This window comes from Copadichromis virginalis, linkage group LG7 (assembly GCF_057382275.1).
Source record: "Copadichromis virginalis isolate Kocher_CV1m ecotype Utaka linkage group LG7, C_Virginalis_male_GT1.1, whole genome shotgun sequence".
NCBI lineage: Eukaryota > Metazoa > Chordata > Actinopteri > Cichliformes > Cichlidae > Copadichromis > Copadichromis virginalis.
This window is the reverse complement of record NC_140624.1, coordinates 54,302,188-54,326,611: the sequence shown is the minus strand read 5'-3', so window position 1 is coordinate 54,326,611 and position 24,424 is coordinate 54,302,188. Positions and strand designations below refer to the sequence as shown.

The 24,424-nt window shown below is 39.8% G+C and overlaps 1 protein-coding gene across 2 annotated transcripts in view; it reads right to left on the bottom strand.

Annotated features, from left to right (window-relative positions):
- Positions 1–4,349: 4,349 nt before the first annotated feature.
- The window catches only part of LOC146706156 (electrogenic sodium bicarbonate cotransporter 1-like), a 33,099-nt gene continuing 13,024 nt past the window's right edge, over positions 4,350–24,424 (bottom strand). The window contains exons 4-26 of one of the 2 annotated variants that reach the window (XM_085464205.1): positions 23,427–23,559; positions 21,544–21,704; positions 21,274–21,453; positions 20,942–21,037; positions 20,274–20,350; positions 19,289–19,446; positions 19,103–19,190; positions 18,070–18,224; positions 17,044–17,160; positions 16,751–16,925; positions 15,142–15,275; positions 13,975–14,237; positions 13,225–13,277; positions 12,881–13,066; positions 12,320–12,433; positions 11,325–11,486; positions 10,448–10,626; positions 9,490–9,562; positions 8,694–8,762; positions 6,504–6,677; positions 6,259–6,423; positions 5,669–5,742; positions 4,350–5,549 (exon numbers count right to left, since the gene is read on the bottom strand). In XM_085464205.1, the coding sequence (XP_085320331.1) occupies positions 5,444–5,549; positions 5,669–5,742; positions 6,259–6,423; positions 6,504–6,677; positions 8,694–8,762; positions 9,490–9,562; positions 10,448–10,626; positions 11,325–11,486; positions 12,320–12,433; positions 12,881–13,066; positions 13,225–13,277; positions 13,975–14,237; positions 15,142–15,275; positions 16,751–16,925; positions 17,044–17,160; positions 18,070–18,224; positions 19,103–19,190; positions 19,289–19,446; positions 20,274–20,350; positions 20,942–21,037; positions 21,274–21,453; positions 21,544–21,704; positions 23,427–23,559 (3,092 nt within the window). In that variant the 3' untranslated portion in view covers positions 4,350–5,443. Of the gene's footprint in view, positions 5,550–5,668; positions 5,743–6,035; positions 6,133–6,258; positions 6,424–6,503; positions 6,678–8,693; positions 8,763–9,489; positions 9,563–10,447; positions 10,627–11,324; positions 11,487–12,319; positions 12,434–12,880; positions 13,067–13,224; positions 13,278–13,974; positions 14,238–15,141; positions 15,276–16,750; positions 16,926–17,043; positions 17,161–18,069; positions 18,225–19,102; positions 19,191–19,288; positions 19,447–20,273; positions 20,351–20,941; positions 21,038–21,273; positions 21,454–21,543; positions 21,705–23,426; positions 23,560–24,424 lie in introns of both variants that reach the window. The other variant, XM_085464204.1, reaches the window with a different exon arrangement.

The following is a 24,424-nucleotide window of genomic DNA, read 5'->3' as shown; positions in this document are numbered from 1 at the left end:
TGAGTAGAAATCGAGATAGAAGGGAGGAAGCCAGCTAATGTTTTTACCTCGCAAAATAGTTAATTACTGTGAGTGTTAGAAAAACACTTCAGGCATTACCTGCAGTTGCTTCAGGTTGTATAATTAACATGTTAAAATGATTATATCTCAAATCTCTATGGACTCTGACCACAGAAAGAAGTCAGAGGGGGGAAATTGTTATGGCCGGGCAGACTGGCTTCTTTTTTGCCTTTAGTTTTCGCTTTCTCAAAAGTCCACAGCCATAGTGTTGCTTTACATGAAGTTGTTAAAATGTCATAGTATGTCTAAGAATAGTGGCAAATTGTAAATCTTGTGAAAAATGTGAGAATAATAGAACATATGCTTAATCCGAAACAATACGCCTCTTTGTCCTCAGGTGTAAACCCATGGAAGAAATGAGAGGGCAAGACAAACGTCTGCATAATCTCATCTGAAGCTAATCTCACAGGAAAATATGGGATGATTTGAAAATCTTACTCAACTAAACATAAAGGACTAAAATATTTCTTATGTGCAGTATGTACAGTCAGAAGTCACATACTCTCATCATGGGCATGAATGTCATGGTAATTTTGGGCTTTTGATGATTTCTCTGAACTGTTGTTTTTCCAGGGTGAAATGATTGTACAGCATACATTTTAAGCATAAGTTTGAATTTATTGGGGATTTTATTATAATCCACACAAGTTCAAAAGTCAGAGTATACTTACAGAGTCAAATCTTAGCAAGGTGCATCTCGACCTGATGATTTTGGTAGCCATCAACAATACTTATTTGATTTTTGGGGGCAAAACTGATTGGTTTCCTGACAAAGGTTTGCTTTTAAGCATAGTCCAGAGAGTTTCAATAGGGTTTGGGGTTAGAGCATTGGGAACACCATTCTAGATGTTAGCCTGCTTTATCCATTTCAAAACCAGTTTTGATGTGTGTTTGGGATCATTCTCCTGTTGGAACTACTGCCTGTGTCCAAATTTCAACCATCTGGCTGTTTGGAGGTAATGTACCAGTACTACTGGCTGCAAAACAGTCCCAGAGCACCATGTTTGGCAGCTTGTGAAGTGTTCTTAGGTTTAAAAGCGCCACATTTACTCCTCCAAACAAAGCTCTTATCATTGTGGCCAAAGAGTGCAATCTTTGTCTTCGTCTGATCATAAAACCTTTTTTCCAAAAAACATTTGGCTTGTCCACGCAGGCAGCTGCAAGTTTCAGTCAGGGGCTTCTTTGTTGGTCAGCACCCACTTGGTTCATGGCGAGGTAAAACTTGCTTCACTTTAAAGTAATTAAAGATGTATGCGCTACAATCATTGAAATCTCAAAAAAAAAAAAAAAAAAAACCCAGAAATGACACTCATAACCATGATGAGTGTATGTAAAGAAGCATAAAACATCCATCTATGGACCGTGTATTCACCCTCAACAAAATAATGATGTTATGGCACTGCTATGTGTTCTGGACATGGCTCAAAACACATGTAAGGTGGACCTGAGCTGAGCAGAGCACATTTAGGCCAAACATTAACTTTTGTCTGCGTGCCATAAAAATTCCCGCTCGTGCTTTTACAAGCGTCCTGCGAGCCAAAGCTTTTTTCACATCGTGTTGTGCTTTATGTGATTTTCTGCTGCAAACAATTTGTTTTACTTTTCACACAGCGACGAATGCATAATTACAAAGCACTGTTGTCGTCAACAGATCACATTTGTCATGCCGCTGAACCCACACTGCACAGATAGTGCTACGTGCCAGCATCCTGGTGCGTGCTGCTATAACACATTTAGCATCTTGTTACTTTCATAAGAAACATTCCTCAGCTCACACATAACAGTTATAATTAAATGATAAAGTGACCACAGATCAGCTCTATTAGATGTGACAATTCTAATAACAAATCAATGACTGCATTGCTTGGCAGAGTCAAAGATATTTTATTATGGAAAAAAAATAAATAACCAACAGCATGACCCTGTTGAACAGCCTATAATGCCCCCTGGGGAAAACACACTAATGGCCTCTCTCGACTGGGAAATGAAACAGTGAACAAAGTCTGGACAAGCAATCACAGGACACTGTTATGAACTTCGGAGCCAATGTCAAGGGAGATATGAACAGCGCGCACTGAGGGCCAGCAGTTTATTATGAGCAATAAAAGCTGCTTGGGCAGTAACTGAGCAGGACATTTGTTTCTAGCTGCGGCACGAACTGTTTGCTTTCCTCAGATCAAGCTTTAACATTTTAACGAGGGAGCCGGCAATAATCTGAACAAACTGTAGATACGACGTGAACGTTCAAGAAATGTGCTGATATTATTTTGGCTAAGAAAACATTCAAACATTACGTTTCCCAAATATGGGATGAATAAGTAATTCCTATCTTCTTTTTCCTTTTTTTTTTGAGGATCATTTACTCGTAAATTCTAGTCATAAGGAATAAGAACCACATTTAGATTGCCAAAGCGGATTTTCCTAACCTGGCTGCATACTCTGAATGCTGCTGCTGATCTTAGAAGCAGTATCTTTTACCTGCAGTAACCAAAGCAACTGGTTATAAACTCTTTCCAACACACACAGTTTTCTGACAGATGAGACTTTTCTGTGTATCTTCATGCAGCGCTGAGACAGTCTTCATCACATTTTCTATTTTGAGCTGTTGGTGTTGAACATGCGTGTGGCTTTTACAAGAGTCACTACTGCCCCCTCGTGCAAAATGCAAAAATGCAACGCTGAAATCACACCACATGGTTTTACTGAAGTTATTGTTTTAATGGTCAATGTCAAAGCGCATGCATTACACTGACCAGTTTTTACAATCTAATATTAGGTTGCCCATATTATTAGAAAAAGTCTCCTGTTATGTGAAGCAGAGGTTCAGAACACCTTCTTAGATCAGTCAGGTGATATCTCCATGACCTTTTACAGTCACACCATCATTCATGTTTGGTTGCTTGGACAACACCAGTAATATTAAGTATTATGCAACAAAACATGATGTTCTCTCCTGCACCGGTGGAGGAGGAAGTTATTACTCCCCTCCCCCCTTTTGGCAAGTAAAAGAACACAGTGTCTCACAGCAATGAGCCAATTTGTTTCATTTAAGCCAACTCGAGTCCTATGATCATGGAAAATATGCAGCTTTCCTTTTTAACTTTCTTCGCCCTGTGACTGAGCGCTGGCATCTATCAGATTAACACTTGTGAAGCAGACAGTGGTCACTCCAGAGGAAAAGGTAGCAACAGAGCAGAACTCTTGATGAAATATAAGAAATGCTCCTCGAGCTGCCAAAATAGTTGGAGAACAGCCAGGCAAACATAAAGCAGGGCAAAGATACAGAGATTTGGTGGTTAAAGAAAAACACAACAATTTAATTAAGAATCATTTGGACCATTTTATTGCTCTTTTTTCAAATGCTACTTCATTAAAAAAAAAAAAAAAAAAAAAAGGACATTTTTATTCATTCTGAGTAACCTAGGATTATTTGATCACATAAGATGCTTGTATAAAATCGTTAACATCAAAAATATTACAATAATTGCAGATTCAGAACCAGAAAGTCCAAAGAGATCAAGATGTGCAGCTCAAAGCACAAAGTGGAAGACAATGTGGCTTTTGTGTCCAACCTACATGGAAGCGATTGCTCAAAGCAAGGATCAAACCCCTATTTCCACTAAAAATCAGAAGTGACACCAACTGTGCGTGTCAATTCTTCAAGGATCATCTAGATTTCAGTTCATTAGGATTTATTACATTCAGACAGGCAACGACACCTTAAAACCGAATCAGTTAAAGTTACCAGTGTATACTTCAATAAGTAATAAGTAGCAACAAGCATGATCAAGTCATTTGTCTAACGTGTGATTGGCATATTTCACTGCTCATCCAGCTGTTACTAAATTAAATTTGGATAATGCATAGACGCCAATGTCTCAGAAAAATATCCTTGCGCACTAATAAGCGGTAGCTCTTCCAGAACCAGAAGTTGCATTATCGTAATAATCTCACAGTGATTGTTGATTTGCATAAAACGAAACAAATACATATAACACACAAAACAATAAAAAGATTGGAACTTGATTAAATTAACATATTTTGAACAAGTTTTACAATTGAACTGAATCAGACTCAGTAACACGTTGATACTTAAGTGTATAGGAATATGAAGCATGGGATGGGCTAAATACTTCTCAGCTCTTCCCAGCTTTCAGCTCTTGGACCATCAGGAGGAAAACAAGACTTTCTTTCTCCTTAATATTTTATTCATCCAAACTAAACTTGTTAAATAAACATATTTAGAAATTTTAAATACTCTTAAAATATTTGCTTTTTGATAAGAAATGTGGGTGATGCTGCCCCTTTAAATCATTGCAGTTTGCACATAGTATTTAAATGTTTTGCCAAAACAAAATGTATCTTAAACGATTCAGAGATCCTAGTGCCAGTTCGTCTGATTTTTAGGGGGTTTTTTTAGTATTTGATCACAAATCAATGCACAGCAGATATATTAATATATCACGCCTGGCACCTAAGGTAAATAAGAGGTAGTGCTACATACAGGTATAGTACATGGATAAATCCCCACAATGGGGACGACACAGCTGAGTGGATACAGATCAAAGAAACTTCAAATTTCCACAAAAGGTTAAATGGCTAAGTTGTATTTAATATTCAACCAGCAACCTTTATGAGTTTAAATATAATAAATAAAGAAAAAAGGGGCGCAACAATCAAGATTAGGAAACAAATATGGTAGTTCCAGTCTGCGTGTTGATGAACCATTTACTTCTTGCCACATTCAAGCATGTTGCATTATTCTTCTGGGTGTGTTTATGAACACGCATCTTTAGATGGATGCTTCACATCAAGTTCCTTGTGTAAGTGTGCATAGATTAGTCTTTTGTTCACTAAAGGAGGACTCTGAATCCTCTGTGCAGTACCTCCACCGTGTTTGAATCTCAAGGTTCAAAGAGCTATGCCTTAATAACCTTAAAAAAATAACTACTAAACACAGTACTTAGGAAGAGAGGCTGGTTATGTGGGATATTATTAAAAAGAATAAGTGAAAGTGGTGTGCGTGTTATGAAGCTCAAAATTGGATCTCTGGGTCTATTTGATGATTACCACAACTCTAGCCTGATTCTTGTTCGGTTATTAACATACAAATTGGGAAGATTAGGAAAAAACTGTGTGACCTTGTGAAGTCCTTTTGTCTCCTGCAGTAAAATGATACAAATGGTCTTGTGTCAGCACTTATTAAAATTCAGTACCACCAAAGTCCTTCAATGACAAATACTTTTCCAGCTAATCGGATTCAAATCCTCGCACGTGGCATATTAAAAAACACTGTTATGAGGCAGTATTACAGTACAAAAAGAAAAAAGAAAAACTAAAAACAAAAGAGAGAATGTGTGGTTTCTGTGTAGTGCTGGTTTTTTCACAGGACACTTTCGGACCCTTTCTTGCAGACGAAACAGCTGTCCACAGAGTCCCGGCCTATTCGAATCTGAGGTGAACCTTTTTTGTATGAACCGCTGTCGAGACTGAAAGAGGCAAAAATGTTACGCCTCAGGAAAAACTTAAAAATCACATGGTGTGTAATATTTGTGCATTTTGCCTTTTGAATGTACAAATATTCGAATGACAGCAGGTTGTCACTTACTTATCCACAGATGGAGAGAAAAAGTAGTGCTCAGCACGGTGTATGGGGGTGAAGGAAAGTCGACGATGGAGGTCCTGGCGGGGGAAAAAAATATGACACAAAAACTTTTTATAACATCAATCAATCATGAATTTCAAGTAGTAGTGGGGGGAAAGAAAAGCAAGCACAGCAAAGCTGCTTTTAGTGTTAAAAGCCCAAATGGGCTGCTCAGAGAAGCATTAGAAACAGACAGAAAGCATGCTGATCTTTAAAGATGTTAAATGTCATATGAGTGAAATGCAAGAGGGCTAGCATGACAAGAAAAGGAAGCCTTTAGTTGGAGCGGCCCTTTGAAGCTAAAGCAAAGCAAATCCTGACTAGTACTCACTATCCAAAGATTTATCTCCCAACATGGGCTCCTGTTCCATCATATCCATAGAGATTTTTATACTGGGGACATTATTTGCATGGTAGGGGAAGTCAGACTGTGGGAGGAGGGAATGAAAACATTAACACTCATGGATTACTTTGATGTGGGGAACTGGACGATAACCGTTTAATGAAACTGTATCATGCCTTTCTTTTTTGAACGCATATGGACATTTACTTACAAATTCAATTTCACTGTCAATGCTTCCCTTCTTCTTGTTTTTCTTTTTCTTCTCATCTTCTTTCTTCTTCTTGTCTTTCTCTGGGATGACATCATCCAGGTAGCTGAGGTCATGCTGGGAGAACACGTAGTCCATTCCTTTGCGAACAGCAACCAATGCCAAAACCTTACAAAGAGAGGAAAAGTTTGAATCAATTAAATTTTTAGGGCAAAATACAGAGCTCTGTCACATCAGCCTTGCCTCACCATGACAGGGAAAATGATGGCAGCGACAGTAGACTTGAGGATCCACAGGAAGGCCAGGCACAGGGCCTGGATGAAAGTAAAGAGGTGGATGCGTCTCTGGGGAACGTGCCGCAGGTAGATCAGGTCCGGCTGGTGCTTGGCAGGCATGAGGAGCAGCTGCAAACGATCCATGAACTGGATCAAAGAAACAGATAAAAAGTTCAGTAGGTTAAGAATCGGACACGCTGCAGTTAGAACCTGGAAAACAATTCAGAGATTTTATACTTCTGTATGACTTTTCCTTTTCCAATTTTGGTTGATACTCTGAGACAGCAGTGCTACGCAGTCAGTTTTTTCCTATTAAAATATCCAATAATGTACCAAAGTATAATGTAATCCAATTATTGATAAATTACCTCCGCCGAGGTTATGTTTTTGGAAACGCTTTCATCCATTCCATCTGTAAACTCAATAGCTCAGAAAATCCTGAATGAATTTCCATCAAACTTTGTAGAGATGTAGATTAGACTCATGTTAAGAATCTGTGAAAGTTTGATTTACATCACCAACGTCTTCAAGGTCAACTTAATAATTTATGGGTTGAAAAATGACAAAAGGCAACTATGATTCTTACAAGCGTGGTGTTTGTTGTCAACATATAAAAAGTATCATAACAATATTTAAAATATCCGGTCACACTTCCCTCTGACCTCTCCTTCATGGTCTATAGATTGAGCTGAAGGTCATAGTGGTAATATTGATGATTGAGAGAGCTATTTAAAACTGTGTTTCTCACTTGTATGGTTTATACTGTAACAGTGAGGACTCTAAATATCACATTACTTTGGGTGTATGACCTCTCCCTCAAGGTCAAATCAAGGAAAACCTTCATAAAATGTATTTTATCTTTGGAACTATGCTTACATCATTTACAACATCGGGGAACATTTGATACTGGTATATGGAGATTCTTAATCTCACATTATATTTTCCCGTATACTCTCATATACTATTTATACTATTACATTACACTGTCAAGAGCTGCCTAGTTAGTCAGAAATATATGCTCTTATAATATTAAGCTCAAGTTATTCATCTCCACTTATTTACAAATCAATATTGATTTTACATTGATTACACATGTAGGAGTAGGTAAAGTAAACATCCGTCACGTTATCCTAAAGTAAATACTACCCAGAGAGTGAGCTACTTCGGCAGAGGTTTGCACTCTCAGAGTTATCCATCCATCCATTCATTCACTTCCGCTTATCCTTTTCAGGGTCGCGGGGGTCACTGGAGCCTATCCCAGCTGTCATAGGGCAAGAGGCAGGGTACACCCTGGACAGGTTGCCAGTCTTGCCAGGGCTAACACACAGAGACAGACAACCATTCACACTCACATTCACTCCCGAATTCATACCTATGGGCAATTTGGATTAATCAATTAACCTATCCCCACAAGCTGCATGTCTTTGGACGGTGGGAGGAAGCCAGAGTACCTGGAGGGAACCCACGCAAACACGGGGAGAACATGCAAACTCCACACAGAAAGACCCCGGCCTGATGGTGGAATTGAACTCAGGACCTTCTTGCTGTGCGGCAACAGTGCTAACCACCGTGCTGGCATCTCTCAGAGTGGTTCTTTTTAAAAATATTATTGGTATTAAGGACAAAATAAAATAAGATAAAATACTTTAATTACCACCTTTTAAGCCTATTAAACAAACTCTTTTTATTAATAAATAATTATATTGTTTCTTTTCAAAGTTGCAAACCTAAAGGAATTATTTATTTTGGATTGAAGAATTCAAATGATATGAAATATTTTGAAAATTAGGATTTCTTTTCTAATGACAAATTAGAAAGATTTTTAATATAAAAAATTACTGCAAAAATAAAATAAAATTGTTTCACATTTTTACAATAAGAATAATAAGTAAATGACACAATTAATACATCAGCAGAATACATTATTTGTATAGTTAGTGTGGACGCTAGCTAGAAAAATAATGTATTAATTTGAGTCTTTTGAGAGTCTGTTCATTGTGTTTTATTTGTTCTTTGTGCTCTGGTTTAAGTGTTATTACTTCTTTTCTTAATAAAACACAAAAAGAAATTCATCATATTTTAATTATTACGTGTGCTATGTGTTGTTCAAAGCAACCCACCCAACACAGGTTAGTAGGTAGTGAACAGGGCAAAGTGACTCACCTGGACACCATTGAGCGATGCCACACCCATGTAGAGGAACACACCATAGAGCACTGGCATGGGAATGAACTGAAGAACACAGAACACAGTAAAAAAAAAGATATTAATGTTACACGTGTGACTGTGACTTAAAAAAAAGAGGAAACAGAAACACGCGTGTCAAAGCTACCCTCTCAGAAGAAACATGACTTCTTTTGGCTCACACTGCTTAGTTAAAAATAGTCCACAAGAAGCTTTTCTAAGAATGTTCTTTTTACTGAGCTACCAGTGTGACCGGGCTTTTAGCTTGCACAGGACTGAGAAGTACCTGCTCCTAGATCAGCGTAAAAAAAAGATTAAGTAATATAAAAAATATAAAATATATGAAAAGAAATTACTAAAATGAGGCAACTTAGAGCAAAAATTTAGAAATTTATGAAAATTTTTTATTTTATGCCACTATAATACAGTTCATGCAAAAACAAAATGCTATTTCTGAGAATCAGAAACACAGTATAGAAAATACCCTCAAGGGGGCGTACCAGCTCAAAAAAAATCACCTCTCAGAGTCTTCACAACTCATGGGCAGCTCAACAAAGAAATGGAAATTTGAGAAGCCGAGGTGCTGCAACTGGAGCTTAAGCCCTGATGCACATTCTTATTTCACAACATATTACTTCAGCTATAGAAGCTCCTAATCGGATGAATAAAAGACTTGAAATTATTTTACATTTCAGAGGGAAGACAGGAGTTTGTCCTAAAACGGGCGGACAGTAATCCATAATTCCACAGAAGAATTAAGAAGTTGGAGCACTACCTTGAGGATAGGAGCCATGAAGACAGAGAGTCCCGTCAGGATGAACACGAAGATACCAGTGACTCGCTGTTCCCTGAGTTAGAGGGGGAAACGTCACACAAATTAATCAGCAGATTTGATTCAGAGAAGTTAAAACTTTTGTTGTTGTTTTTTAGTATGTTTATTATTCCCCTAGGCAAAATTCACAAAAGACAGCATGGCATCTACATCATACACACACCTTTTTGATCATCCATGTGCTGGAATTTCATGTCTAATGGTTGCATATGCAAAAGTTACAGTTCGTAAAAACAATGAGCATGATGAATCTAAACGGCTCACGCTCCAATCAGTTAACCACATGGAGGAAATCCCTGTCATCAACTATACAAATCCACGATGATACAGTCTTTGCAGACTTGGTAACAAAAAAGAAACTTTTTCCTGACCTCCACCTCGCTGACAAGTTTGTTTTGTTTTCATTTTTTTAATGAAGTCATTCTCCCTAAAGAACTGCAGGAGTATTTATATCTGTGTGTACACACAGAGAGCTCTGTGTAGATTTACCCCTTTCTGTCATTTTCCAAGACTGTTTTCTCTCTTTTGTTCCTTCCTGACTGTCTAATTCATGATTAATTGAATCTTTCCATTTCCTCCCCTCCTCCTGTTGTTGCTGGAGAGTAATTGCCTTTTTGGATAAAATGATTTTTCCTTTTCTAAAGAAAGGACTGTGCACGCAGCAGGTATTTTTCACAGTGTGTGCGTATGAGTTACTGCACAAACCACCTGAGTGATTTCTTTTTTCTTCTTTTTTTTTTAATCACTTCAATCTAAAATGAATGCAATTAACTAGCTAGTACAATCAAATACTGACAGTGCTCTGGGAAAACTGAGACACCTTTGTTCGAGACCACCATGCCAGAATGAATTTAATTGTTAAGTGACGTCAACACAGCGTCCAGCAGCTGCTTTAACTCACCTGACACCCAGGAATTTAGGCTGCTCTCCGGGAGCAGAAGTCTCAGTCTCCATTTTCAGAGAGTCGATGTGGGCGATGGAAATGACAGTGGCAGCCACATACCATGGCAGGCCCATGAAAGAGCAGATCACTATCAGGATGGCCACCCAGAACAGGTCCAAGTGATAACCTGCCCCTTTCTAACAGGAGACAAAAAAAATTATATAACAAGTGGTTCCCACACTCCAGATATTAAACAAATCATGTGCTGCTGCAATAGTGTGATCAGAGCACACCGAGCGTCACATATTAATAATATATCAGGAAGTCTGGGAATATATGTATACAATTAGACAAACATAATGCAGTGCAAATGACTACAAATGACTGTTTAATCCAGAAACAGATAAGGAATAAAATGTATTTCATTGCATGTCGTTCCTGGTACTGCAGGTAAGATCCATTTCTAGACTCTTTTATCACTGCTGCTCTGTGGCTTTTTGTTCAGTCCAGTCTTAGTTTACTGTTGGAGTCTTCTTATTGTTGTTTATACTTTGATTTTGGCTTCCTGTGTCAATTTTTAACTAGTCTTTTATGTACCATTCATTGGATTTTCATGGCCAACATTTTTGTCTTATATCCCTTCATCTTCCTGACTTTGTATATTCTTCTGATCTTTAGAAACTTGTACTGAAAAGAAATTCACTGACAAGTTCTTGTTGTCATTTCATGAAACTTGGCTTTATCTATTGATGCTTTGGCTGTCCTGCACTTTGGTTTTAAATGTGCTACAGAAATAAAAATTTACATACTTAGTTTGGATTCTTTTTGGTTCTTTTTTATTACTGAACGTATTCAATCATTTCACTCTTCTTAAGCCTTCAGATGGTGCACCAACCTTAAGTTTGTGCTCTTTCCTGTTGACAATTACAGCGGTGATCTGTTGGTCCATGAATATCAGAATGGTGACAACCACAGCAGGAAGTGCAGCTGCTAGGTACACCCACCAAGGGTTTCCTCCAAAAGGAGGAACAAACCAGCCCCTCAGTGGACTTGTGGGCTATGGGAAAGAAAAAAAAAAAAAAAAAAAAGACTGTTAAAAACACTGGAGACAGACTATCCAAGCCCCGATATCATCTCAAAAAGATTACAGATCTGAAATTACCGGTGCATTGTTACATGACAGAAAAACAGTGAATTAAGACTCCGTGAACAAACAAAGGTAGCTCTGTTCTTGCAATTTAAAGTTGCAACTCGAAGAGCTAGTTTATGTTCTCACATCCCCTATAATCAAGCTCTGTGTCCTCCAGGGTGTGCTACAAAGAAAAGCATTATGCTTGGATTTGGAAGAATTACACAGGCTTTCTTGCCGAAACATCATTCATTATCATTCGTTATAAAAATATGATCTTCTCGATCTATAAAGAAAAGGAAAATATTTAAATTAAGTGAATGTCTCTATTTAAAAACAAACAAACAAAAAATTCATGATGTGATATTATAGTATATAGTATATCAGAAATCTGTTCACTATTTTTATTACAAATTATATCAGTAAGGAAGCTGACTAAATATTCACTGATAATTTATGGGACAGGGGTGGGATTAAATAAGTGTATACTTCTTCCCACTCCCTTTCAACATGTAAATTAATCAGAATGTTTTTTTTGTATGTAATTTGTATAGTATATATTTTTTTTCTCTCATTTCTTTTCTAAATGTACTTGTATATTGTTCACATGTTGAAATAAATTACCAATCAATCAATCAATCATTCATAGATGTAGTCGGAGGAAAGAGCACCACTGAAAGACAATTCAGTTAATGATTTCAAAACGTCACGATGAAATGAGGACTTTCTAGTACACTGGCAAACTTCCGGGAGATGCCTACCTTGAATTCACTTGGCACTAAGAGCTTTGGAGTCTCCACACCAACTAAGGCATCCACACCGCAGAAGAGAAGGATGGCCAAGATGATCGCAAAGTCACTGATGAGCTTCCTCACCTAGAAAGGAAGACACGTTTAAGGAGGGTTTGACAGTGTCTTTGAGTTTGTGGGGCTGGAAGTTTTGAAGAAAAGTGTGCCGACCCTTTTCTTTGTGTGCTGAAAAAAAAAAATGCAGGCAAGCTAACACAGCTTGACAGACAATTGCACACTCCCACGTCCAATTAACTTAACAAGCACGGCTTTAGACTTTAGGGAATAAACCGGAGCACCTGGAGAAACCCACACAGGCAGAGGGAGAATGTGCAAACTCCACAAAGAAAGACTTCCATGCAAACCAAGATGCAAAAAAAAGACTTCTTCGAATCAATAATTTTAAGTAAAATGCAACTGAAACATATAAAAATGTGGTCACTTATTAAGTAATCGGGAAATCTGGGAAAATATGCACCACAACGCTGGCTACAACTCATCTAGATGTGGAAAAACGATGTGACTGTCACTCACTCGGGTGGGGAAGAAGCGGCTCGTCTTGAACTTCTTCAGAGACATGGAGCAGGTGTAGGTCCCAAGGAACAAAATGAAAGACATCAGGGTGATGTCAGGTATGTAGCCACAGCTTTCTCCAACTAACTGTCCTCCATACTTCATACACTGCTTCTTGGTCAGAGATGCCAAGGTAGCATTTACCGGCTGGAATGAAAAAAGGCAGAAACAGAAAAAACAAAACAGTTATCAGTTTCAACCCCCCCAAAAAAATGCCTGAAGAGAAAAAAGAAAAGAAAAAAAAAAACAGCCTTTGAAGCAGTGAATTCTGACTCATTGTTACTGAACACAAGGGCACTACATACCAGATCAGTACTGTTTGTCAGGGCAGATAGATCAAGGAGTTCTGACGAGTTGCCTAGTGAAGAAACAACATAATATCTTATCACTAAAACAAGAAAACGTCTTCTAATAAATGCATTTGCCATTTTAAATCCGTGTCAAAGAATATTGGCAAGTCACGCGACACAAAAACAGTGTCTCAGCAGTGCTGAGAAAGCGATATCTACACGGTCACACATTCTGCTATCATTTGTCATTTTCACTGAAAAAACAAAAAAATTAATAAATAAACTTAAATCTAAATTAAAAGACAAATTAATCCAACACAAAAACCATATATGACTATTCAACTTTCAGCATCACATGGTATCATCATTCCTGAAACTCTAAGACAACATCAGGCCTGGGGGAGCAAAATTGGCACAGTAAAGACTCAAGTACAGGAGGGGAATAAGTTTTTTTTACTTTTAACTCTAAAGACCTCACCCCTCATTCATTCATATTGCATCAAAGTAATAGGTAAGCAAATAAATAACAGAAACCTTTGTTTTTTTACTACTATATTTAAAAATCCTTTTAGATAAAAGTGGGCTGTATGTGGCCCACGATGTGCAGTGAGTAACCCCTGCTTTAAAAGAAGCCCAAAATTCAGGCAAAAGATGGTTTAGAACAGAGTGGAGGTATACCACTGCTAATGTTGAAGGTAAAACTCTTCCTATTACTCTGGTAGCTTCTCTCTATCTGAAGCAGCAGCAATAGTAAAGACTACGCACCAGGCATGCAGCGGCAGTCGTACTGAGTGACAAGGTTGGGATCATAATCAGTGTTGATCGGGTGGTAGTGGGCCAGCTTTATCATCTTCTTGAAAGCATCGTAGATGAAAATGAAGCTGATGAGCGCCGAAAAGCCTTCCTCTGTGAAACGTGTGAAATACTGCACCAGGAAGCTGGCGTCTGTGGCGACCAGCACCAGACAGAACATGGCCGACCACAGTCCGATCCACAGCCGGAATTCAAGGTAGTCGAAGCCGTTGTCTCTGAGGGAGAGGATACATTTCACACAGAGTGAGCAAGGGAACTCTTACATCTCAATATTTTATTTTACAATCCACCCAAGAATTCCCGGCACTTTCAGAAAATACAAGGCGCTCAGAGGTATATAAATATTGCTCTGGGGTCCTCCAAGGGAAAACGGCAGCAGGTTTTTCTCTTTATTGCAGCTGTAGGATAACATGCATCCACAACAGCTGTAGTGACCAGCTGCCACTGACTCGGCAACAGTTGACTCGAAGCACGAAAACATTGAGAGGGCACAGGCGCCACAACACTCTTCAGTCACAGCGTAAAATTAAATGAGAGTGAATTATTAATAATGGAACATGTGCAGCGTGGTGTTTTTGGTAACGCTAGAAGACTCCTTTGGGGGTAAGAGAGGCAGTGTAGTTGGAAGGAAGTGAGAGTAGGCAGTATTTAATTCCCTTGAACTGAGGTGAAATGACATTTTATCCCCACAATAACGTATACCTAAAATTTAGGCACTGCTATCACACCATCATGGCGTGTCCTTGCTGCTCTCGTCTTCCACATAGTCGGGACAGGAAGCAGAAGGCAAAACAGGTGAAAGCTCATAAACACAACCAGGTGACAATCATTTATTACCAGTAAGTGCAAAAAATAAATAAATAAAAAGTTCCAGTGAAGCAACCTTTGACCCAAAGTCACCAGCCTACTACTAAATGTGAGTAATCTCCCTGAATTCTTCGTGCTTATATTTTTAACTTCTCTTGTAGTGGTCACAACGATCTTTATAAAACACACGCATCTGTCCTTTGGGGAGAGACTGTAATCTACAAATATCTGAAACAGTCTACTGCTGCTGTTTTTGACCTCTGTTTAACCCTTGTGTACAGCTGAGTGACTTTTTAGCCATGAAATACTCACTTGCTGAAACTAAAGAGGAGCCTTTCAAAGACTAGCACCGGTCCGGTGCTGCTGAGAATAGTCAGGGGCTGACCAGCCAGCAGACAGAACACTGCTCCCGTCAGTGCTGTTCCGAGGAAGCTTTCCAGCACTCCCTACGACACAGTACGGGGGGGGGGGGGGGGGGGGGAGAATGAAAACTTTACATACAACACTTCTCACAATATTCTGCATCCTTTCTCATTTTATTCCCCATTAATTATTGCGTAATTCCTACTTACTCACGCAGGAATAGTGTTTTCCCCATTCTCAGCTGCAGTTCTGGTCAATCAGGACAGGCCTGTTTAGTTTCCCTTCACGTTGGTTTTTGTTTTTTTCTTAACACTTTATTTTTTTAAAGCAACTTGCACTGGATGAAAAGCTAATAATGACAATGCTGTAGCAGTGAGCATACATGGGGAAAGATCCAGCAAGGGCAGGGAATCCCTCTGTTGAGTGGGAAGGTGTAGCGACGCAGGAGTATTGAGAACCCACTATTGGTAAGGGAGGGGCGGGTGGAGGAGTCATTAGAAACACAGCCGTGACGAGGCTACTGTGGCTGATTAATCTGGATCTGTAGTTATTTACAGCCCGGGCAAATCTCCTGAGGCTGGTGCTCCTCAGGTCTCTGTCACATGAGAGCCCAAAGAAAGCAGCTTCATCGCCATTCAGCCTGCCATACTTCTACACCGCGCTGTGAGAGGCATCGGGGTGGATGCGGTTGGCGCTGTACGCCGACATATCACAATCATACGACGCTTCCTGCTAACAGCAGGTGTGACAGATGGATCCAGAGTGAGCCTCTGAGCTCAACATTAACATGGCTTATCTGCTGCAGTGTGTTGTGTTAGTTTAAAGGTTTAAATCGATGATGACGGTGACAGCAGCAAACACTGTGCAAATAAATTCAGTCTGAAACTCATAGATGGACAGTGTTTGCTTACGGCAGACAGAAATATGTGCTATGAGAGTGAGAGGTAGAAGAATGCAAGAGACAAATCCCACACATGTGAGCAGAGGAGAAATTTAGAGTTGGGCAAGGATTTGGGAAATCGAGACAGTTTATCATTGTTTATCAGCTCTTTAACCTTGTCACATTCACACTGTGCATGAGCAACAATAAGGGGCTTTAGTCAGCTGAGAATCTCTTTGAAAATGTTGAAATAATAGACTGCTTCAAAACAGAGGAGTACACTGTGTGACACAATGTATCGGTGTAAACAGACAAGTAGCAACAAACAACAGTGAGGCAATCACATTGGCAGAAAAGCATAAATATAAAGTCAACAAAAAGCAGAAACACCAGCATTCCAGAGAGCATCGGCGAAGAGCCACGGCTATGAGAAAGAAAAATACACATAAAAAGGAAATCACACAATGCTGCAATGTTTTTGCTGAGATTGTTTGACTGATGAGACATCGGCAGGGAGCGAACACAAGATTTTGTATCAACAGAGTCTGATTTTCTTCATGTCACCGATAAAACACAAGCATGTCAAGTTAGGCTCTAACAAGAGGTTTTAGCAGTCTTAGAAATGCCAGAGCAGTGTGAATGCTGGGTTTAAACACAAAGGGATGAGGGAGGTATTACCTGCATGTTTTCTGTAGCATCTCCAAGCAGACCTCCAAAGGTGATCGCATTGGTGACTGTGCCCAAATAGATGAACAAGATGGCAGACAGAGACTGGATGTTCAGCGCATCATAGAAGTCGCTGGCGAAAAAGGGCAATTTCCGCTTCACATCCAAGATGAGACCTCCACAAAACCTTCAAGTAGGAGACATTAAAGTTAGCAAGCATAATATAGTTCGCCTCGCGTATTCTTCCTCTGTGTTTTTTTTCCTCTTTTTTATTTTTTTTATCTCTACAGTATTTTCACAATTACTTTCCAGTGCGCTGAAGCTCCTCTCCAACTTGGTGTCCTCCACCCCCTCCATGTCCTGTGTCATGGGGAGTGTCGCCATTCATCTGAGGTGCCTCTAATCCGGTGTACATGTTCTTCCTTTAAAAACAGAAAGCAAACAAATAAAAGCCCACAAGCTTTCAGTTAACTCAAGCATGAAGATCGCAGGATCGCTGTCATGTTTCTACCATCAAAAACAGAAAATCACGGCAAATAAACCGTAAATATACATGCAAGTGCATAATGCATATATAATACAAGCTGCATACATTTTTATTTACAATAGTCTTTAATCACATCGGTGAAATAAGAAGATTATCTAAGGTTTGAGAGAAGAAGTAAGATTCTCAGTTTCTGAAAAGGTTGACCTGCACTTGGCCTGCAGCTTATGTTGAAACTTTATGTATAACTGTGTAACAAAGGATCCTAGTTTGTTGTCTTTAAAACACTGCTCAACTTTGAGACAGTAGCAAGAAAAAAAACTCCCTTTTAACAGGAAGAAACCTCCTACAGAACACAACCATCTGCCATGGTCTGTTGAGAGAAAGGAGAGGGGGCAAAAGGCTGAGTAAAAGAGAAAAAAAAGATTAATAATAACTGGTGTTGGGTGGCATCTAAATACAGTGACACTTGGTGCATGATGGGATGCACTGAGTGTCCCATGACACTCCAGTGCATTGAGTGCATTTCTCTAAAGCCCAAAAATTTCTCATTTTCTCTAAAGCCCACGTTCTCTTGATTTGCTGCTGCTCGTCCAACTTCCACAAAAACAAAAAAAACAGTGCTTTTGAGTCCCCTGGCGCTGATATACATATGGAAAGCCATACAGACATCAGCACAGCACCAAAGTAGAAAAAAAATCATGTTGGACAAACATTAATACTGCCCAACCCCCCTTTTATTTTTACGTCTGCATAAATACGTCTATGTTCACATAACATTTTGTAGATTTAACAGATTTATATGCAGCGACATCATTCATTGGGATTAGGTGGATTAGCAGCGGACCTCTTGTCCGAAGAAGGCAGGGACTTTGGTGGCTCTATCCTGATATCAGGGTCCCACTCGCCAGGGGGCAGGACAATGACCTCATCCAGGAACTCCTCGATACCAGCCAGCAGGTCCTGCCTGTCCTTTGCTTTATAAGCAATATCGTGGAATACCTGCCAGCACACAAGCATAAGTGGAGCTTTAGTAACCAACAATTCACTGTGTCCCCTAACTCTAACAAAGTAGCATAACAAAACGTTCATAATATTCTAATTACCATGTACCCAAATAATGAATCAATATCTGTGCGTCTCACGAGCAGTGAAACAGGCATGCAGGATAGTACTACGAGGGGATGACTCAAAAACGGCTGAGAACGGCTCATAAAGTTTTCATGGGAGTAAAGTTTAACTTGAGGAAATCCTGGAAAAACACTTCCTATCTCACCGTGTTTACTCGAAAGATATGTTGGAAAGAGCTGAGGCCTGTGGGAAATTGCCCGCCAGGTGATCTCAGGATTAAGAATGTTATGAGCTATCAGCTAACATTCCTGACAACACTGAGACGTTAAGCCAGGAGTGAAGCTACACAGCAGAGACACAGAGATGTTTAAAGGTGGAGCAGGTTAAAAAACCTGTCATTTTTCTTTGCATATGATCTGCTTATGCCAAAACAAACATGGGTCAAAAAGTTGTAACACAGAGATTAACAATTAACCTCTCAGTTGGACAGACCATTCACTGAGACATAATGATACAAGAAAAACAAAGACTTGACTCCAACCACAATTGGCAACAGGAAGGGTTAACATTAATTTAATGAATGCAACTGGATAGCCCAAAACCATCATCTTAAGTTCACAACCAGTCAGAGGCTAGTTAAGTTAAATCTAATGTGTTAAAACAGTAAAACTAGTAAAAAAAAAAAAAAAAAAAAAAAAAAAAAAGTACCGGTAGTCAGTCAGTCTCCATTGTGGGTCATATTATTACAATCAGTTCAAAATTTAGTCCACAGGAGAAATTAAACCAACAAATACGAAGTTACTTCATACCTCATCTGACATCAGGGTAGCGATGGCTCTTCCTATCTCATGATATGATTTAGCTTTGCCCTTGGGACCCAAAAGGACGAAGAGAAATCTAAACAAAGATGAGAAAATGAGATGTGACAAAGTGAGAATCTCAAAGACTTTGGCCAGTGTTTCGAATGTTGCAAGTTGGACCTTGGACGATTTTACCTGGTGGGCACAGGGACCTCAGTGAGTGCCCCAAGCATGACAGCCTGCTGCAGACGGACAAAAGCCACAAAGGGGGTTTCCAGGAAATCTACCTCCCCGACCAGCACGTTTGAAGCCTCAGCATCGCGGGGCAATTTTTTCATGAACTTATTCTTCAGCTGTAATCATGGAGGTGGGAGGGGGGTTAGGGTTAGGCTACAAATTTCCTCTTGTAGAAGTGATTAGGGTATCATGTACATGCAAACCTAGTGGTGTGCTTTGTTGATGTCAGTATAAGTGTGTAGGAACAGGCAGTACCTGCCCTTCCTTCAATTATGTGCTGAACAGCAGTTTGATTTTATGCCGTCCAATAAGCATACATCCTCAGTCTGGATTCACAGAGATCTAAACTGAGCCTGTAAAAACTTACATCAACTAAGGGAGATGATTAACAAAGCCCTTGTTAAAATCTTAAAGAAAAACACACCATTTTGACCAATGCACAGTTTTATAAACAGTTGCTTGAGGGTGATTTCAGTTACTGTTTAACTACTTCCGTGATTGCAGAAAAACGCAGACAATACAGCCCATTTACAGTTGTCATGAGTCACGGCAGCGAAAGAAACTACAGTGGATGACAGAAACTCACACGACAAAGACAGTAAGCTGTTGTTACTCAGACCAGAGAGAAGAATGGAAGGTGTCTTATTTATTAGCATCTGGGGCTCACATGTGTTACGCCCTCCACCTTGCAGTGCCAGTGCAAGAGAATCGGGTGCTGCCATGGCTTAACTGCCAATTGTCTACACCTGACAAAGTGTGGATAAACACTAATAAAGCTAATGTTTCTACATACTCTGGGGTCAGTCTCCAGTCTACGTTGCAGCATGCTGAAGCACTCATACAGCCCAGTAGATGCCCTTTCTAAGTGCTGCTTTGTGAACATTGACAGCGGTGGTGCAAAACCCATATGACTCTATGCAAATAACACATCGAAACACATTACCTGATCTTTCTCTGGCTTATCAGAGAAGTCACTCAGGCTGTTGGAGGTGAGGTTTCGGTGGGTTGTAGTTGGACTACCTGCAGAGAGGGGAGATTCTGTTAGGATCAAAGAGGATGACGGGCAAGAACGCAGAACTTTTAAAAAAAAAAAAAAAGAAAAAAAGAAGATATTTTTGGCTGAGAAAGAGGCTGAAAAGAGACGGAAACCTGAGAAATAAGCTAAATGTGTCAGGGCTTAAGACTTAGGACAAATGTCAGACAGTCAGAGACAAGAGAGCATGATAGATGACTGCTTTAGGTCTGCTGTTTATACACGTAAATAGTTGTTTAAGCAACGGCTGGCAGACAACTGAGAATGTAAACTCTGGAACTCGGTTAGAAATTCTGCTACTGACAATGGTGGAGAACATTAGTCTATCACTATTTGATTTACAGCAAAATGAATATTTAGCTTTTGTCCACCACATACGTTTCCAGGCTGATTTCATGAATAAACACATTAAGCCTTTTTTTTTTTTTTTTTAAACACAGTTGACTTAATGAAACTTCAACACTATTGCATTTTTTTCCTCTCTAATTTACAATTGTCTATCTCCATTCACACAAGCCTTCCATGGGACTACATTCCAACAATGCTGCTTTCAGCTGGAGGGCTATGACCTCACTTACAGAGGTATCCCATGCTGGAGCTCCTCATGACCTCACATGGTTCCTCTGAGTCTTGTTGGTTTAAACAAGGCACAGGGTGCTCGAGGGGGTTGCGGGCTATTGCACCCCAGATGCAGGAAGTCAGAAAGTACAGACCCCCGTGGGAGGAAAGAAAAAAAGAGAGGAAAAGAAGTACAGTAAGATAGGGGGGAGGGGGAGGAGAAACAGAAAGGGAAAGGGGACAGGTTTGTGTTAAAAAAAGAAAAGCCTAAAACAGTAAGAGTTAAAAATGAACAGAAAAATTAGGAGAAGGTGTTTGAGTTGATAAGGAGAAATAAGAGTTTCTGCATTACCAGTCTCCTGGCTAGAAAATATCCTGCTTGCACTGGAAACAGTCTTGCCAATATCTGCAAGAGAGCGCAAGTTGGACTTCTTGGTCTGGTGCCGATGCTTCCTCAGCAAGGTGTATGTAACCTTCTCCTTCAGGTCTGCCTTCAACTGACCACTCTCAATCTGGCTGTCAGTGATCATTTCTGTTAGAGGGGACAGATTGAAAAGCGTAAGTAGCAGTTGGGCTTTTCTAAACCTTCAGGAGCACTTTCGATCTAGTCAACCTCACGCACCGACAATCTGTGGCAGCGAGTTGGCCTCCAGATCCAGCACGATCGTGCCCTTCTCGATAAAGGTTTTCAGCTCCATCAAACTATGCAAGGACAGCGTGGCCACATGAGGTTTGCTCCAGCGTTCACCTCCCTTCTCCACCTTCTCCTCAAACTTGATCCACCTGGTCAGAGTGGGAGAAAATAAAGAAGAGGCAAAATATGCGTGAACCATACCGGAATTGGACAAGTGACTGTGCTCAGAAGCAGAAGAATGTACGATCCATCATCTTTTTTCATCTTCAACCTGAAGGTTGAGGTCAAAATCAAAGGTAACGGAGGTTTAAAAATAAACAAAGGCGGAAAACAAATGGCGACAATATGGATTCTGTCCTCTTTACAAAACAGCAGTGCAATGTTTTGAAGCTGTCACACTTCACAATGCATAAATGTGGGATGCAGAAACGCGTAGAAATAAAAAATAAATCACTAGACTTTAGAAAGCATGCTATTCACTGGAATGGTGACAGCCTTCTCTGGAAACTTTAGACCACACATTGCTCGGAAACGGCGTTCAAACAAGATCCCATTTTAACGTTTCAACTTTGTTGCCACGGATAAGCTCAGCCTCGAAGGTAAGGCTCAGGACAAGGACTCTTTTTAATAATAATGCCTCAGATGTCACCACTACAAAGAACCATTCTCATGAGGCCTGGGGATGGAGTTTCCACTGGGGATAGAGTATCTCTCTGGTTGGCTGCGGTCCACGTGTCTGTGACGGGCCGTCTTGCTGTGGGAAGAGTTTGGCCACGGAGACAATGCGAGTCCTAAGGCATTCACTTACATGTCCTTCCGTGTAATCCCATTGCTCTTTTTACAAAATGAGACAAAGAATCAGAAAAACACAACAGCTCCTTATCGTTGTTTCGATGCTTCTCAAAGAACGCTCCATAGACAAAGCTTGACACAACACTTATCTGTGCAAAAACTGACAAAAGGTGCTGAGATTTTTGAATTCACTGAATTCCTTTACTTGGTTACGTCGGACAAAGGAATAGCAAGTAATGGAAACGTAATGCTAAAGTAACAAGGTAGTCCTCAGCATGAAGCTTCACTTTACTTGAGGGGTCAGAGTAGGTGACATTAATCGTTACTTCAGGATTACCTCAAACACTAAGTAACTGGTCAGTCTTACATTTGATTTAATTGCTGCTCAGTGATCAGATTTAGTCAGAAAAGACAAACAAAGTTGAAGCGTTCATGATGTTGTATATCTGCTGGTTTGTTAGCTTAATAATGATAATAACAACAACCATTGTGTATTATAATGTACTACCTCCTAATCCATGACAAAAGCCAACACTGTAAGTTATACCAAGGTAACACACCCCCCCCATGTAATCAGTAGCACTGCAGTGAACAGGGTAAGTAGGTCAAATCAGAGAAGGTCAGGTTTAAGATAAAATTTACTGATAGTCTTCCAGGAACATTTGAAAAAAATAATTCTATATGAAAGTCGCACAATGTTAGCTTGATTAGCTGGAATAACTGATGATTTATTGTAATACTGAGCACGCCACAGGTGAATTAAAAGAAATCCATTAACAAGTGTAGTGATTCCACTTATACATGCCAAAAGTTCACATGTCCCTGTATACTTGAGGCCTGTTTTGATCATGTGGGAGTTGCTGCCTTTTCCGGGTCTCACAGATCAGGTACTATAGATCTCGATCAGATAAGAGTAGACTGGGAGTTCACTAGGGCACTGCCTATTTCCCTACACACACAAAACATGATTATTTATAAGGGATTGTGTTCCAGTCACGGGATGGTGAGCCACTTCCCATGGCTCTTAAAGTGAAATGGGGGGGGGATAAGCTGTAAGCACATTTGCCTTAGCAGCTCACCTGGCAGTTTCCTTCCACTCCATCTCCTGCCCGTCCACTTCCAGAAGCTCATCCAGCTCAGTGAAGAGTTGGGGAGGTGGTGGGCCATCATCCTCCTCTCCCAGGATAAACCGGATTCTCTCAGCAGGAGAAACTGCAAGCAGAAAGAATTGAGTTAGTGGACAAACAAATCAGCAGTGTAGTTGCTGTCATTGTGTGAAGCTACACAGATGCCTGCTGTGCAGAACTTAAGGTTTCCTGTATAGGAAAGAAATTGCAGCTGCATAATCATGCACAGAATAGAAAGCTCAAACAGCTGACTGGTCTGACAATCTGGCATGCATCTGTCTGACATCAAAACAGTATTTTCTGTAAGCGTGAGACCACAGTATATCTTGCATAGCAGACTTGCTTAAACTGCAACTGCTCGAATATCATCTCTCACTGTTAGAGAAACATCAGAGGTTTTAATTACTATTCAAAACAGCTGCAGCCTGGTTGGGATGTTACATAGTATGTTTTTTAGCATTTCAGGTAGCTTTAAAGATTTTGTGGGGGGCAGATTGCGCTGCGAATAAGGTGAAAGCACATGACCCTGTAAAAAGAACAGTGTTATCTTAGCTGGAAGGAAACAGCCTGACAACACAAGATTTTCAGTAAAACACATTTTACTTCCTTCTGAGAAAGTTAACCAAGATTTTTTTTTAAATCAGCACACTCATGCATTGATAACCTCCCCTGAATGTTTATCTTCTACTTCTATTACTTCAATCAGAAACACGAAGACCATTAAGGAATATGACATCAAGAAAGGTGATGTGACCTCCACAGTAAGACAGCCTAGGCATATAGATTTTTCTTTTTATTATTCATAATAAATTATGTAACCAGTGTTTATTTATGCAAGTTATGATCTTGTTCTGATAACCAAAAATAAAACAGCAATCTCCGGGTTTAACAAGAATCTTGACAAAATGAAATGTGAGAACTGCTTGTTCTTGTTAACTCTTCTGCGAAAG